Source organism: Pezoporus occidentalis, unplaced genomic scaffold, assembly GCF_034315485.1.
Source record: "Pezoporus occidentalis ecotype Australia unplaced genomic scaffold, CSIRO_AGI_Poc_V1 ctg118, whole genome shotgun sequence".
NCBI lineage: Eukaryota > Metazoa > Chordata > Aves > Psittaciformes > Psittacidae > Pezoporus > Pezoporus occidentalis.
Window position 1 is genome coordinate 202,128 of NW_026912972.1, and position 15,930 is coordinate 218,057.

General features: G+C 52.5%; 2 protein-coding genes across 4 annotated transcripts; one reads left to right on the forward strand and one right to left on the reverse strand.

Moving 5' to 3' along the window:
- The first annotated feature begins 339 nt into the window (after window positions 1-339).
- PRLH (prolactin releasing hormone) lies at window positions 340-2,215 on the forward strand. Of its 2 annotated transcripts, none has more exons than XM_062641898.1 (3): window positions 340-699; window positions 1,566-1,761; window positions 2,009-2,215. In XM_062641898.1, the coding sequence occupies exons 2-3, from the start codon at window positions 1,662-1,664 to the stop codon at window positions 2,179-2,181; spliced, it is 273 nt and encodes a 90-aa protein (XP_062497882.1). In that variant the 5' UTR covers window positions 340-699; window positions 1,566-1,661; the 3' UTR covers window positions 2,182-2,215. The 2 variants fall into 2 exon arrangements, with proteins under 2 accessions (XP_062497882.1, XP_062497873.1); XM_062641889.1 differs by having other exon boundaries at window positions 341-699; window positions 1,566-1,773.
- A 696-nt stretch (window positions 2,216-2,911) lies between these two features.
- On the reverse strand, window positions 2,912-12,335 carry RAB17 (RAB17, member RAS oncogene family). 2 transcript variants are annotated; one of them, XM_062642163.1, is made up of 6 exons: window positions 11,759-12,335; window positions 6,950-7,109; window positions 4,903-5,054; window positions 4,181-4,306; window positions 3,880-3,973; window positions 2,912-3,423 (listed from the first exon to the last, which is right to left on the reverse strand). In XM_062642163.1, the coding sequence occupies exons 1-6, from the start codon at window positions 11,804-11,806 to the stop codon at window positions 3,311-3,313; spliced, it is 693 nt and encodes a 230-aa protein (XP_062498147.1). In that variant the 5' UTR covers window positions 11,807-12,335; the 3' UTR covers window positions 2,912-3,310. The 2 variants fall into 2 exon arrangements, with proteins under 2 accessions (XP_062498147.1, XP_062498153.1); XM_062642169.1 differs by lacking the exon at window positions 11,759-12,335 and adding an exon at window positions 10,799-11,082.
- Window positions 12,336-15,930: the final 3,595 nt, after the last annotated feature.

The following is a 15,930-nucleotide window of genomic DNA, read 5'->3' on the forward strand; positions in this document are numbered from 1 at the left end:
CCCAGACGCATCCCTGTCTCAGGGTACTTGTAGTCCCAGTTATTCCAGTTTTGCCTGAGGGTGGACCTGTGTTTGGGCACTGAGCAGCCCCCTGTGCTGGGGACCCAAGCTGGCTTCTCCAGCATCGTATCCAGAAGAACAAACACCATCAGAACCTCCTTCATGGGGTGGTTTAACCCATTTACAAGAGGAGGTCTGAAGTCTCCACAGCCCGTATGCACCAACAAGTTGCCTTCCCTTCTTCTCTGTATTTAATTTTCTAGTTTCCCTAAAGCAGCCTCCTGGGGGGGCGGGGGACGACACTGAAGGAGAAAGGGGGGTGGCACCCAGCGTGACTCGTGTGGTGGAGCGAGTTCAGGGCAGCATCACTCACCGACGCACCCGCAGCAGGCACCGAGTGAGGAGCAGAAACCTCCCCCTTGTCTGGAGTAGCAGCGGGTCAAGGACAGGGATGAACACGTCTCCAGCGCTCCGGCTCGGGCGGCGGAAGGTGAGATGCTGGTCCCTTCTGAGTCACGAAGCTCCCGGTGCTGATTCGATGAGAGGGGCGGCGGGGAGGGGAGATGCCCCTGCTCGGTCCCGCCAGGGCTCGCCTCTGACATCAGCACAAAACTGGCCATAAAAACGGCGGCCGGCGAGGACTCCGGCTCAGACAGCGACCGCGCGGCTCAGCGGGACGGCAGCCAGCGCCTCGCCGCGGTAAGTGCAGCCTCAGCGTGCGGAGCGGTGCTTTCCTCTCCCTCTCGTGATGCTTTCGGTGCTGACTGCTTTCCCGAGCGCTGCTTTGCCTCTGAGCGTGTGTGTGTCCCCGTGTCTGTCCAACTGGCTTAGTGGCTCCCAAAAGGGGGCTGTAAAAAGTTGGTGGCTGCAGCAAACCTGACCTCTCGGGAGCCCAGACGGGCTCCTGCCCGGCATGCTGCAAACTCCTCCTTTGCAGGTCATAGACTCACAGAATGGTTTGGGTTGGAAAGGACCTAAAGATCATCCAGTTCCAACCGCCTGCCACAGGGTCCCTGAAAATAAAGCTGCTGCATGTCCCCACCCTGTCCTGCTTAACACAGCTCTCCTGCTTCTGCCCCTTGCCCCGCTCCCTTGCCATAGGTGGCTGCAGAAATCAAGCCCATCACTCAACCTGCTCTACACTCATGGCCTTGGTGCCATGTTACAGGGTGCTCCCAGGTTAACAGTCCAGCAGCCAGGTCCAGGGGTGCGTACCAAGGGTGCAGGGTTGGTGCCAAGGGTGTAGGGGTGGCCACGGTTCATCCAGCAGCAAAAGCCATGTGTACAGCCTTTGCTTGGTGCTGCCAGACCTACATTTTCATGGTGGCCCCATCCCCATCTGCTGGGCTGCAGGATCCCACGGGCTCCCCAGAAGCCCCAGAGGGAAAGAGCGATGCCAGGCCTGGCACAAGGTGCTCAGCTAGGACAAAACCCTGTTTAACGATCCTGGGGTTTGTACAACCCACATTTGCAGGGAGCAGTTATCCCCAGAGCTGTCACCCCACTGAAACCCCCTGCTTTTGACCAAGCTGCCCTGACCAAGCCAAATCCCTTCACTTCCACAGCCGTGCCGGAGGCTGTCATCTTTGTGGCATCATCGGGAAGCACCAGGCACTGGGAGGCTGCAGCGCCAAGCCACAGCTGGCCGGAGAGTGCTGGGGATGAAGCTGGGGGCCGCCTGCCTGCTGTGCCTGCTGCTCGCCTGCCTGACCCTGCCCGGCACCTGCAGCCACCGCCACGAGCGCTCCATGGAAATCCGCAGTGAGAACAGGAGTAAGGGACCCCCCTACCCAACCCCTGCCCCCAGAACCCTCTGCACCCCCAGTCTTCCCTGCACTGGGGACCGCGGGTGTCCCTGTGCAGAAGCAATGGTTTTCTTTCATCCCCCTCAACCCCTTTCCCTCTCCCCTGGCATTTGTCGCCCCATCACACATGGGTGCAATGCCCTGTCCTCCCTCCATGTCCTCTATCATCCCCCTCTGATTGTTCCTTGGCTTTTGCCTTGCAGACCCGGACATCGACCCCTCCTGGTACACAGGGCGTGGGATCAGGCCCGTGGGGCGGTTTGGGCGGCGGCAGGCACTGGATGAGGGCACCCATCCTCGGGGGGCTGGCCATCGACAAGCTTGTGCCCCCCCACACCTGCACCTCCAGCCCCCCCGGGGGGAGCAGAGTCCCTGAGCTGGAGCCTGCAATAAAAGCCCTTTTCCTCTCATCCCCGTGTCCCCTCCTCTCTCTCTGAAATGCAGCACAAGGCAGTGAAACCAAAAACTGCTGATCTTGCCATGGCTTTGCAGCCTCCCTTGGCAGGGGGTGCAGTGCAGCAGAGATGCTCTCTGTATTATATGGCATACTCCCAAAAGCCACCCTAAATATAAGCCCCAGAGGGCTTCCTTTCCTAAGTGCACCCCCTGAGGTCCCCGCAGCACACCAGCACCCATGGATGCCCCCTACACCTTCATTTCCATGGTGATGGGGTCAGAAACAGACACTCCGTTTCCATGACCTGGGTCAGAAACTCCCTGGGAGAACATTGGGCCATGTCCATTGTGCTGTGTGTCCCCAGATGTTCCTGCATGAGCAGTATCCCCAAGCCAGACCTCCTCTTCTTTGGGGACAAGGGCCACAGAGAAAGGTGACCCTCAGGATCTTTGTTTGCAGATCTCTGTTTCCAGGATCTCCTGGCCCAACATTGAGGGTCTACGGTTGTTTGGGGAGGGAAGGGTTAATCTTGTCTCCCCCCCGCAATGTAGGGGCTTTTAGGCAGCAAATATGCCTTTTGGCTGGGAAGCAGCCCCTGTCCCACTCCAGGATGGGAGGGTGAGGGTAGCACCAGCTCCAGTCGCTGCCACCTCCCCACCTGTGAGCTGACATCCAGGTCAGGTTTGGGGAAAATCCAAAAATCCACCCCTTTAGGGCAAAGTTCTCTTTATTTGCAGCCTGGTGCAGAGCTGCTGGGAGGCACTGGCTCCGCTCTGGGAAGTTAAACTCTCCCACTTCAGATGGGAAGGCAGATGGAGGTGTGAAGTGCAGCTGGGGTGGGAAGGCACCAGCTGGGGCTGATGGCAGCAGTGCTGGGAGGTCCCACTCCTCTCTGGAAGCAGAAACGTGGTGGGAGAAACCCCTGTGCTTCACCTCTTGCTTGAAGGCAGTGCCAGAGTTGAGGAACCCCCATGCTGGGGTCAGGTAGGCTCTGACCTCTCTCAGAGCGGGAGGGTGGCAAGGCTGAGCCGCCCCTGCCCTGCTGCATCCCCCTTGCCTTGTCACTGCTCCTCTTGGAGGCCTCATCCAGGTCCAGAGCTGCTGGTCCTCAGAGCTGGCAGCACCCTGTCCGCACCCTGCTCTCCCCCAGGGTGACTGTTGACCTCCCATGCGGGGACGGGGCTCGAGCCTTCTCTTGTTCCCGCTGCAGGAGCTCTTGGGCTAGGAAGAAACACAAGGTTGGAAAGGGCTCATTTCTCCTGCCAGGGGCTGGGATGCAGTGGTTGTCCTGCCTCACCCCAGGGGAGCCACTAGTGACTGCCACTACTGTCCCATGGTAACTATGTTAGCTCTCTACTGAACAGCTATGCTGGGGACACCATTACACGTAAAGTGGATACTAAAGCAAAAGAGAAGTGTGGTTTGGCGAAAGGACATGAAATCCATCTCAGATGTTGGAGCATCCTGGGATGGATCTGTTCCGTGGGCTGCTGTGGCTGTGACCATTGCAGTTGCTGGATGTGGCACAGGCTGGACCAGCCAGGAAGATCTCAGTGCCAAACACAAGCAATGAAGGGGGTCAGCTTTGCAGAGGGGAAGATATTTGCAGCCCTGAAGCAAAGGTTTGGGACCTGCACACACAGCTCTGCTCTCATCTAAAGACATGACACAACTCACCTATGGCCATAAAGATATCATTTACTTGGTGGCTGGATTTTGCAGATGTCTCCATGAACAGGAGGCCTCTGGTCCTTGCAAACTCTTCCCCCTCCTAGGTAGAGACAAGCAGAGTTATTCCCTCAGCTGCCTCTGGTGCTGCTCGTTCAGTTACAGTGGCAGTTCATAGCAGGTCAGGAATTGCACAGGGACTCTGGAGGTGTCTGAAAACCTCGTAAATTCTTAGTTTTGATAGGACATATCCCAGTGCTTGCTGGTGAGGGGTGAAGAGCAGGTGTGAGAGTTCACCCCAAGCACTCACCTCGGTAGTGACTTCTCGCTCAGCAGCAAGATCCACCTTGTTGCCTACCAAAGCAATGACAATTTCATCAGGAAGGAATTCCTTCTCCAGGTCCCTCAGCCACAGCTTTGTTCTGTTGAGTGTTTCCTGGAGAGATGAAGACAAAACCACTCAGGGATATGGTTTTGATTTAATTCTATTCTCTCAGGCATAGCAAAGCTCAATGGGTAGCACCAAACCAAAGTGGGTGAGAGAGATGTGGTGGGGAGACTGAACTGAATGAGGAAGTTCTTCCCTGTGAGGGTGCTGAGGTGCTGGCAGAGGGTGACCAGAGAAGCTGTGGCTGCCCCATCCCTGGCAGTGTTCAAGGCCAGGTTGGACACAGGGGCTTGGAGCAACCTGCTCTAGTGGAATGTGTCCCTGCCCGTGGCAGGGGTTGGAACTGGATGAACTAAAGGTCCCTTCCAACACAAATCGGTCTGTGATGCTATGATTCTATGACTTTGATTGCCCTCTCTCAGGGAAACAAGTCACAAGCCCTCAAACACTTTTAAGGCTAAATCAGCCTTGGATAGGATGCACAGCATCAAAAATCACCCCAGGGTTGTGGCATGGGCCTACATGGGCAGGTACAGCCCCTGGCACATCCCAGGTGGGATGTTCACCTTCTCAAGTGGTACTCCTGTATCTGGACACCTGCCCTGGCAATGCAGCAGGGCTTAGAGCACCATCCCCTGCCTTACCTTGTTGGTGATGTCGTAAACAAGGAGAGCAGCATGGGCACCCCGGTAATAGAGGTGGCACACACTGTGGTACTTCTCCTGGCCTGCTGTGTCCCAGATCTCCAACTTGACTGTGGCCACCTCCATGTTGAGCGTCTGTGTGAAGAAGGAGCCTGCAGGGAAGGTGCATGTTCACTTGCAGGAAGAGCAGAGAGCTCAGATTTGCTGCTGTGAAGTGAAATCCCTCCTGAGGGCCAGTAAAGGTGCTCTAATGCACAAAACTGTGGTGTGTTGCTCATAAGCACTGGCACTGTTGATGGGATGGCAGGGCAGCCTGTGGCAGGCTGGGAGTCCTTCGTGGCAGCAGCTTTGGGTGGATGCACACCAGTTCTGCTATCAGATAGCTCTGAGCCCTGCAAAATAGCCCTCAGATAGCCACTTCCAGCTTGCTGGTGGGTCAGACCTGTGGGAGCTGTGAATAGAAATATCCACTGAAAAGGGTCCCACTACAGGGAAGCCTCTGTCCCTGCTCCCAGGGAGCAGACAGCCACTTGTGCACCAGCCAGAGCCAAAGCAGAAGGACAAGGGGAGCAGCTCCACAGTGCTTTACTCTCCTTCACCAGCTAGCTCTTCAGATTGCGGGTGGGACCTCAACCTTTGTGTCTGCTGTGCCTTCTTAGGGCAAAATCCAGGTGTATCATGTAAAATGAATGTCTATAATGTCTAGGTGCTGCAGGAAGCTGTGCCGATGTGAACATACAGGGCAGGCACCTTGATGTCAGCAGACATGTTGGCTCAAGGGAGGTTTTAGAGGGAGCAGAGCTCTCGCCTTGATGATGGAGACCATCCAGAGATGTAGCATGAGCACGCACAAAGCCTGCCTTCAGACACAGGCTGCTCAGCATGGCCTGTCAGGTCAGGGTGCACAGGAGCAGATACTCTCCTTTGTCTGTGGGGCACAGCGTGGTGCTTGCAGCCTGGCCATGGCGTGGGGAGGTCTGGAGGAAGGAGGCACTGCTGGTAGCCTTCCATCAGGCAGTGCTGAGCGACCCTGCTGCAGCTGCCCTGCCTGCATCCGACCTCCCTGCTCCAGCGGGACACCAGGGTAGTGGCAGCCCTCCTTGGGAGAGGCTGTCCTTGGGTGTCTGAAAGGTGCGAGGGCAGCACAGGACCAAGCGTGCAAGGGGCAGATGAGCCGTGCAGCTAGATCCCAGTTTCACTCTTTGCTGCTGCAGACATTGGTGTTTGGTACCTCCAAACCACGTCTGGACATGGCTTTGCTCATAGCCTGGTGCTGAGGAATATGGGCTGCAGAGAGCTGGAGGTGACAGCAAAGGGGGAGGTCTGTTTCTGGGTGTGAGATATGTGGTGAAGGGAATTAAGACAACACCCTGATAGGGGTGATGGATGGGCTGCTGATGGGGGTGATTAGACAATCAGGGGGAGGCATGTTGCCTCAGTGGGTAGAAGAAGGAATGATGCTAAGGTTCTGTTCTGCCCTTGCACAAGAGCCACAGTCCTTGGAGCAGCACATCTGAAGGTAATTACATGTAATAAATACACCAAATGAGAATAGGTGCCACCCCATTTATGGTGGCAGGAGCAGCTAATTTGGCTGCAGTCCCACCTCCCCTTCTCTCAAGAGTATAAATTGGACAGTTGAAGCTTGCTACAGTAGAGGGTGAGGATGTGATCCTCTGTGCAGGTGGTGGGCTTGCTTTTCTCTCCAAAGCAGAGATGCCTCTTTGGTAAGATTTGCACTTCTGACTGTGACACAATACCTGAGTGAAACTGAACTTACTGAGTTACCAACTGGTTTGTTTGTTGGGTTTGTTTTTCCAATACGAGCTCAATTACTGTCTGGCTTTGGGTTTTAGTGCTACTGCAGTAAGTGAATTTATCAGTGGCAATGCTGAATCTGTATTTCTGCTGCTTTATGTTCAAAAGTGAGTTTGTGCTACTGTAAGATGTACCAACCAGTTCTGTTGCATCCCACCCTGCTATAGGGAAGGGCATCAGGCCTGGTCTCGTGTCTGGAGCCATGAAGCTATTGAAGGCACTCACTCACATCCCACGGTTGGCAGTGACTCCCTGAAGTCATTTTTCACATATCGGTAGGCCAGGCTTGACTTTCCCACTGATGTGCTCCCCAGCAGAACCACCTTGTAGGGGTAAGTTGGATGAATCCCCTCCAGGGAGGTGCCCAGCGCTTCTTTCTGTGCCATGCCCTGTAAGGAAACCAACTTCATTTGATGTGCATCTGCAGTGATCAGCCTGTCAGCTGAGCCTCCTGCATCAGCTCCTGACTGGTGTCACTGGGGCAGGTGGGGCATTCGAGCCTATTCTAACCTCAGAATAGGGTAGAATAAAATCATTAATCTCCCGAATCAAATTTATTGTTAAAATACCTGCCACTGTCAGTAATGACCAGAGGGTGGAGATCTTTAGAAAGAAACTATGCAAGTGAGAAGCCTTCTTCTTGGATTGGGTGCATCTCCTGCACACTGGAAAAGTTGACGGCAGATGGACATCACTTACGGGTGTGCCTTGCTCCTGAGCACACCTCCTTCCCCAAAGTGCTGGTGAAGAGCTTAGGCTTATGTCCCACATTTCTTGTGGGTCCTGCTCAGAAGTTACACCAGGAGAGCCTAACTCAGGCTGGAGGTGACCTCGGGTGCAGAGGTGATGCTGCTGCCAGTTTGTCCAGGACATGGCTGTGCACCTCCACAGCTGATGAGTTTTGTGTCAGCTCTGCTTCAAGTCAGCATGGTGCTTGCCAGGGTGAAAAAGCCAGGACTGAGAGGACCTGGCTCAAGCAGCACACGGAACGCATGGTGGTGACCAGGGAACGACGGGAGAGCACTGCCCCAAATACAGCAGTTGCCTCAAACCTGATCTGAAAAGAGCAGCTGTAGAGCGCTGGCTGTACCCTGGGAAGGGATGGTCGGTGGGAGCCCCCCTGGGTGGCGCATGTCCCCTGCTCCCAGCCTTGAGCGTAAAGAACTGACACTACCCTGCTGTCCTGCAGCTAGCCAAAGCTTTGCCCTGGCTTTTCCTTGCAGGGCTCCTCCTCCAACCTCAGCTCACATGGGGAGCTGTAGGAAAGGAAGGTTCATGCAGAGCTTGCAAAGGAAGGGTCACGGGGGGTTGGATTGAGCAGGAGAGGGTGTGAGAGGACCTTGCAAGCGCTTATCCCATGTCACATACAGCAGCAAAGGGGAAATACGCCACCAGCAAGCCTGTAACTGTGTGCAGAGATGGGATGTGCCTTTGTATAGATCTGATCTAACACCCAAAGGCAGCAATGGAGCTTTGTGAAGGATGCTGAAATGTTTGTGCCCTACTGCTGTTCTCTGCCTGTGGGCCCTAATGCCTTTGCTGATATCCCATGCCAGATGTAGAGTTTCCCATGCCTGGGTGAATGCTGCTGGCATGGGGTGCTTCCCTCTGTGTGCTTTTGAATAACTCCCTGGTCAGCCAGTCAGCACAGGTCTGGGGGACATGCAAGAAAGAGTCAGTGCCATTACTCCAGCTTCTGCCTGGGGCTTGCAGGATGTGGTGTGCAGAACCTGGAAATGAGCAAGGCATATCTCTATAAAGACACCTAAGAGTGGCCCTGCCCAGCGAAGTCTCTGTAGCTCGCTTGTCTGACAAAAGCCTCTTGTTCCTGCACGCTGCTCATCCCACACATCTCTTATATTGCCCATCTTCCCCTGCAATCTGGCAGGCTCCAGGCCTTTAATCACTCTCCCTTCCCTGAGCTGTTACCAGAGTAGGCTGTCATTAAGATCATTCCTCAGTACTGGGGGAACCTGGGTCTGTATCTTTAGACAGAGGTGGTTTTTCTGCTCAGTGAAATGCGCTTTCATCCCCCTAAAGACAGGGGTAAACCCTCTCCTGCAGCTCATACAGCCCAGTGATGAAGAGCAGGGTCACAGTTTGTACAGCACAGCCGTTAGGGGTAGGTTATAGTTTAGGTACAGCATAAGGGTGCTCCTTATGGTATTTCATTACATACATTTGCCTCTCTGTAGGCCTGGAAGTCCTTTCTGGGCAGTTACATTGGTTACTGCTGCTGATAAGCCATAAACCTCTCTAGGGAAGCAAGAAACTGCATGAAAACATTGTCCAAATTCAATTCCTCATGCTATCCCTCTGCTGCTCTCTGTATAGCACTAAAGGCTGCATTGATGCTTGAACACAGGTCCCCAGAGAACTAATCCAAGAACAGAAGCTTCCTTGCAAGCTTTTCATACTAGTGAGCACCTATTGGAGAGTTTTGCCAAATCTCACTTGAAACAATATCTTTTCCATGTTTTTTCCATGTTAAAAAGCAGAAGGTGCGTCTCCCTTTCAACTTGGGCAGAACAAGGAATAAAGACAAGTGGCGTTATTCCAATTCAATGAAAATACGATTTAGGGAAAACTGTTTCCTTTGCCCTTGTTTGTTTGTTGAAGGAGTTCACAGAGTAAAACCTTGTGCTCACTGGCTAATGGACGATGGGAAAGTGCTCCAGACACCTCACATGGCTGGTAATCACCCTTCTGTGGCTGCCTTGGGGAAGAGCTTGTCAGTGAGACCAGGGTTAGGGTTACAACTGGCTCTGCAAATCCAGGATGCTGCTCCAGCAGGGTCACTGATCCCTGCTCCAGGAGCAGATAATGGTACTGGGTCTCACAGCAAACAGCACCCCTGTTCTTTCAGCCGGAGCCTGTGCTGCCAACAAAGCAGAAGCTCATTTTTTACCTGGAAACCCCCTGACTTGCCTGGGATAACTGAGCACATCCAGAAGTAATTAAAGCAACTTCCCTGCTGATTCGTGCAAGTTCAGCCCCAGCAGAACACATCTGCATGGCAGATAGCTCCTGTCAGGGGAACTACAACGTCTGATTTTGCCTCGCTACAGACTTTAAAGAAGTCACCAATGCCTCTGCACAAAATGGCTTTAGCACATTTTCCCATGCAGGAAATGCTGAGGGGTAACTAACTGGGACTGCTGGATGCTGGATTTTGGGGCTTTAGCTTGACCCTGGCAAAGAATAGCTTGTCAATTTAGGGAGCAGCCTGGGGAACAGCTGAGGTGTTACCAGTCCTGTCCTCCTGCCTAGAGGCCATGCTGAGTGGCAGGGAAAGCTGAACCTGCTCAGATTCGGTATAAAGAGGCAGAGATTAGACTAATTTCAGTCAACTGTAAAAAATCCTGCTTGTGGATTTAGTCTCCAAATACAGCTTAATATTTGTGACTGCTGTGTCTTGCAGCAGATATTCAGGACAGACTTGACTCATCTTACACTCGCCTAGGAGGTGAGCACTGAAATGGCCATGACAGATCATTTCTCACTTCCTAAAGGAGGATGAAGTGTTATTGTGCCCAGGAAATTGTGCTCTCAGCCAGCCCTGTTCGCTTGTCACAGTGTCTCCTATCTCCTTCCCGTGGGCAATGGGTGGGCATGAGGGCACAGCTCAGACCAGTGTTAACCAGCTTTCCCTATGGAGCCCACTTTTTTAGTGCAAATCAACTTAAGGGCAATCTGTTTGCTGGGCACAGCAGCAGCGCTGGATCAGTGATGTTACATTTGAACCACCTGCCCTTGCTGTTTCTAAGAAGGAACCTGACAAATCTGTTTATGAGGGTGACTCAGTTGTTTATAATTAGCAGGAAAGTGAACTTTACCTAAGGAGCAGCCTCTCAAACTCTTATGGGCATAGAAATTAGTAATAAAACCCAGAAGAGTGAGGCAGCAGAGCAGGTATTTGCTCTGGAATGCAACCACAAGCGCTTGGCTTTTGCCACTCAATAAATTAGTATCTCTGAAGTATATTTAACCTGGGGAGGGTATCCTGGTATATTCACTGTCGGGGGATAAGACTTTTATTTCCAAAGGAAAACAGTGAAGAAAGAAAAGGAATGCCTACCTTTGGGGATGGAGCTGCTCAGAAGTGGTATTTAAGACTCTATTTAACTTCCTGGGAAATTAATGATGTTTAAGTCTAATGATGTCGAACTGATGTCTAAGCTTTTCTACACAAGCTTTAAGAAGATCCTAAAGACACTTGCCGAGTTTCTGCAGGGGTACAGCAGTGAACAAGAACCACAGTTAATAGGATTCCAATGTAGATTTACACAGGTATCCAGCTCTGCAAGTTTCAGACATGATGCTTTAGGTTCTTTCAGATTTAGTTTTGTCATCCCCCCCCGATAGTGGCCATGTACCTACCTCCCCAGTTAACTTCAAGTATTCAGCTCAAAGCCCTTCTCTGGTTTTGGGAGCCTCCTCCTATCTTCTTAAAGCTCTCGTGGTGCTGGTGTAGGGGTGCAGCTGCTTGGAAAGTTCACTTAAGCCAAGGTTACACAGGGGTTATGAAAATCCCAACTGCAAAGGCTTGTACATAAACACTGGTAGATTTACATAGCACTTATTTCTCAACACAACCAGCTCTCCTCAAAGCTAAGGGGAAGAGAATAAGGGTCACTACCTGTGCAAGCCAGTTAGTGACTCTTAACCAGCAAGGAGAGAGCTTTAGCAGACAGAGTGGGTTGGGGAAATAAGGCAGTGACAAACAGAGGCTGCCCTGTGCTATGGATGAGACCAAGTGTTCAGCTAAGACCTTTGCTTCAGCTCTTCAGCTGCCAGAGAGGATGGGGTAGGGCAGAGGACTTCCCGAGTCTCTCTAAAGCCCTCTTCTCTTGGACAGGGAGCCACCGAGGATGGTGCCAGCCTCCCTTCTGATGCCTCTCTGTGGCTGGGGTGCAGGGCTTCTTCCTGATGGGACATTGGGAGTCCTGGGCTTGTCTGGGAAGCACACCCTGAGGGTGGTGGCTGCGGCTGGGGTCAAGCCCTGCCCTGCCCTGCGGTTCCCCAGGGGCACAGTTACCTTCCTGAAGAAGCCTCGCTCTGCTCCCAGCTCTCCAGTCCGTGCCATCGGGTGGTGTCCGGCTGCCCGAGCCCTTCTGCGCCCGAGCAGGTAAGAGCGAAGCCAGGCAGCAGCTCCCAGGGAGCGGTGCCAAAGGTGAGAGCTCAGTGAACCTTAGATCCGCTGCTGCGATGGGCGAGCCGGGTCCACAGGGCTGCCGGCACGGTGAGAGCAGCGGGCGGCCATCCCCCTGCACCCAGCCCCTGCCTCTGCCCTTCCTGCTCCCCACGCTGGGGCTTGGCATTGGGTGGATGGGGGTGCATGGATGGGAGGGTGGGGTTTCCCAGAGTCTCACGGTTGGAGCCAGCCCAGCTTCCCGGCGCAGGGGCAGGAGCACCAGCCGCACCTCAGCACTGGAGCTTGAGACCGGGGACCGTTCCTATAACACAGCAATCTCTGCTGACGCACGCTAGCCCTGGCTTTGGTCTTGTGCCAGGGTACGGGCTCAGGTAACCTGGGTATTGCTGAAGTGATCTGCTTTCGGGAGCGTGGCTGCTTTACCAGCTGGTGGGAGACAGCGCGGCCGCTTCTCTTGCAAAGCACTCCAGCAGATGAGCTGGGGAGGTGCGAAGGGAGCCCAAACTGAGTGCCTGGCTTTTACTGCCTTTTAATTAAGGTAATAGCTGGTTGCCACAGGCAGCTGGGGCCTGGTGCTTTGGAGAAGGCTGCTCTTGTTAAAGCTCAAGTATCTTGAGAGAGAAATCACAGCGTGTTAATGCATCAGGATAACAGGTCTGGAGTGAGAACTGGGTAATTAAAAAGCTAAATGAAGATAGCTTTTGTGTTTCTGCCACTCATCACAGTCAATGTCTTTCCTTCAAGTAACAGCTCCTGTAGCTTTCTGGAAGTGAAACAGACTTTACAAAATCTAATCCTCGCATTTACAGGGAGCAGAGTGAAAAGCAGGAGTCCTACAAGCAAGCCTGAAATCATGTCTTCCCACTTTAGAAATGAAGAGCTTGGCAGGATCATGGAGCAGGTTCTCCTGGAAAGCATGCTAAGGCACACAGAAAACGAGGTGGTTGGTGAAATTTAAACAGGAGACGTTCAGGTTAGATCTAAGGCAGAAGTTCATCCCTGTGAGGGTGCTGAGGCGCTGGTACAGGGTGCCCAGAGAAGCTGTGGCTGCCCCATCCCTGGCAGTGTTCAAGGCCAGACTGGACAGAGCTTTGGGCGACATGGTCTGGTGCGAGGTGTCCCTGTCCATGGCAGGGGGTTGGAAATGGGTGAGTTTTAAGGTCCTTTCCAGCCCAAACCAGTCTGTGTCCTGTGACTGCAAGGCCTGGCTGCTGCTGCTGCTCGATTACTTACCATTTCTATGCTAAAATGCCTTGTAGAGATGCCAGAGAGCTGCACAGATTTCATATGGTACCTGTGCCCTACCAAGTGGAATCACTATGTGAGGTTTTGGTCTCTGAGCCAAATCGGAGTGTTTCCTGTTTCTCTTTCTTTGGGAATGTGTCTACGCATGGATTTGCACCATCACAGCAAAACTGGCTTGAGTACACCCACAAATACCTCCAGCCTAAGAGCCAGTCTTACCCTGCATGCAGCCTTTTTGCCAGAGGGAAGGAAAGGGTCTTCCTTTCCAGGTCCCTTTAACTTGTTTCACAAGGTTGTGCTGTGAAATAAGCTGATTTAAAGCCTTATTTTTTTTCCAGGGCTTTGGAGTGTTCTTCAATGTGAGTTTGTGTGACCCTGTGAGCAATCACAATGGCACAGCAGAGAGGCAGAAAGGTGTTTCAGGGTCTGGAAAGGATTGGGACATGGATACACTTGTCTGCTATTGCTGTAGCAAGAATCCTTGCCCAAAGCAATGAGCGACTGTGAAAGGCAGGTTGCTCCCATTTACCCACTCTTTTGGACCTACAAGCTGTGATAACATCATGCACCTGAACTAGGCACTGAATTCTTAGAAAATGAGGATCTCAGTCTTGGCTGGGAGGCTTTGAAGCCTTATGAAAGGATAGCTTTGCAGCTTCTAAAAGAAACTTCATTTCCAATTTGCACTGCTGCAATAAGCATCCATCTCATGCTCTATTATTTTCATAGCAATCTCATCTACCCAAGCAGATGTTAAGTCTCAGGTGTCTTTGTTTAAGGACCTTTATAAAGGAGATGGCTTAAATGAGAGGCCTGCACAAAGCGCTATGGCCTGGCTGGTGCAAGTAGCCTGGAGCCCTCCGGAGCCACGGGAGCGTTTCCAGTTTTGGGCTGGAGCCTCCTGGGCGGGACCTACTCCGGCTCCCGTGGAGGCAGACCCCACTAGATGGCACTGGGGTTTAAGACAGCAGGGATGCATGCCAGTCATTTAACCGGGCAACGGGATAGAGAACAGTCAGTGCGGGCGATGGGAGGGACAGACTGAGGTCTCCTGCAAGAAGTGGATCTGGACAGCCAGCTTTGATTTGGGTGGGCTCTGTTCCCTGAGCAACGGGGACTTGGGAAGCCAGACTGTCCATTGTCTGAGAGATGGGTATGAGGAGCTGAAATGGGGCTCCATTGTCTCAAGGAATGGTGTGAGGAATTGCTGTCCATTATCTCAAGGATTGCTGACATATGTGTGCAGTTGAAGAGCTGGCTGCAGGACCTGGCATGCATGTGTTCCACCAGGAATGTGCAGTATGTGACATTAAGAACAGAGGTGCTTCCCCCTAATGTATTATAAAAGGGGGAAAAGGTACTTTGCTGTGGGGCCACCCACCACCGGAGACAACCATGAGCCCTTGGGCTGCCACTGGATCCATGGCGGTGACTATCCCTCTCTGCACTCCAAAAGTTTGCTTTATTTCTATGCTTTTCCTGATCTGTCCTGTTGCTATTCTTTTTTTATATAATTATCTTTTTATAATCAAGTGCCCAATTGCAGTACTTAGCCTCATTGGTGTTTTAATTTCACTCTGGGATCACGAACAGAACATTTCCAACACTGGGTTTTATCCAGTTGGACCCTGACGGATAGGTCTGGCCACAGGGATCATATGGGTCAAACACTCCGGCCCAGCAATCTGAGCGCCTGAAACCCCATTGCAGACTTTCCCATTGCTTCACCTCTTTGATGTATTGATTTTTAGCTGTGAAGGAAATGGTAACATTTCAGTTGGTCACAGGAACACCGGAACAAGTAAAAATAAGATCCCTAGATTAAGTATGCAAGAATAATTCCAATAACCTCCTATTTCTGCCTCTGCCTGTTGTGTAATTTTGGGCAGGCTGCTTTTCCTTCCCCCTTCCCTGGGTAAAAGGAGGCACAAGGACACAGATCTTCCCGGGGCAGCCTGGGGCCTCCTGCAAGGCTCTTTCTCAGTGGCTGGGTAGCACTTGGTTCCTCCTGACTCTGGCTGGTGTGAGGAAACATTAGCTCATGGATGTGAGCACTGTAATAAATCATCCCTTGCTGAAGGAAGAGAGGTTGGGTGGAAAAGGCACCAGGGTCCAGTAATAAGGCAGTACTCTGAACAGAAAACAGTCTAAAACCTCGGCATTGCCTCTTGTCTGCTGTCTGCCCATGGGAAGGGTTATTTTGTCTCCTCTGCCTTGTTTCTTCTGCTCCCCTTGGCTCGTCATCTGGGTTTATGTGTGCTTCCCAGTGTGCTCTGTGCAGGCAGCCCAGCGGACGAGGTCTGATCTCCATCGAGGGAGGCTCCTGCACTGCTAAACCAGTAAGGCTAACTGCTCAGCCTCAGCTTAAGCATTTTTGGACCCCTGAGATCCCTCAATACCATGAAGCTGCTCCTGAAAGGTCAGTTTTCATCCAAAACACACCCATTTTTTCTAATTCAGTTTTAAGAGTGTTTCAAGAGCATGGCTGAGTCTCAGCACTGCTGCTCAGCAGAGCGCTGTGCCCCTTGCTTGGGTACCTCAAGGCTCCTGTTTTCTGCTTGCAGCACAGCGTGGCTGCACTGTCTTGCATGGGGACAGGCAGCTGAGTCTGGTTGGTCTGAGCCACAGATACCCAAGTGTCTGAGCTGCTTGGATCATCCCATAGCAGTGCTGCTGCCTGCCTTGCACTTGCCTCTTGCTCTGCAGTAAAGGTCTGAAAACACAAGAGGCTTTTCTGGTGGGTTTTGGTGGTGGTGGTGGTTTTGGTTTGGGTGGTTTTTGTGCTGTTTTATTTTTTTTCCCCTGCTGAG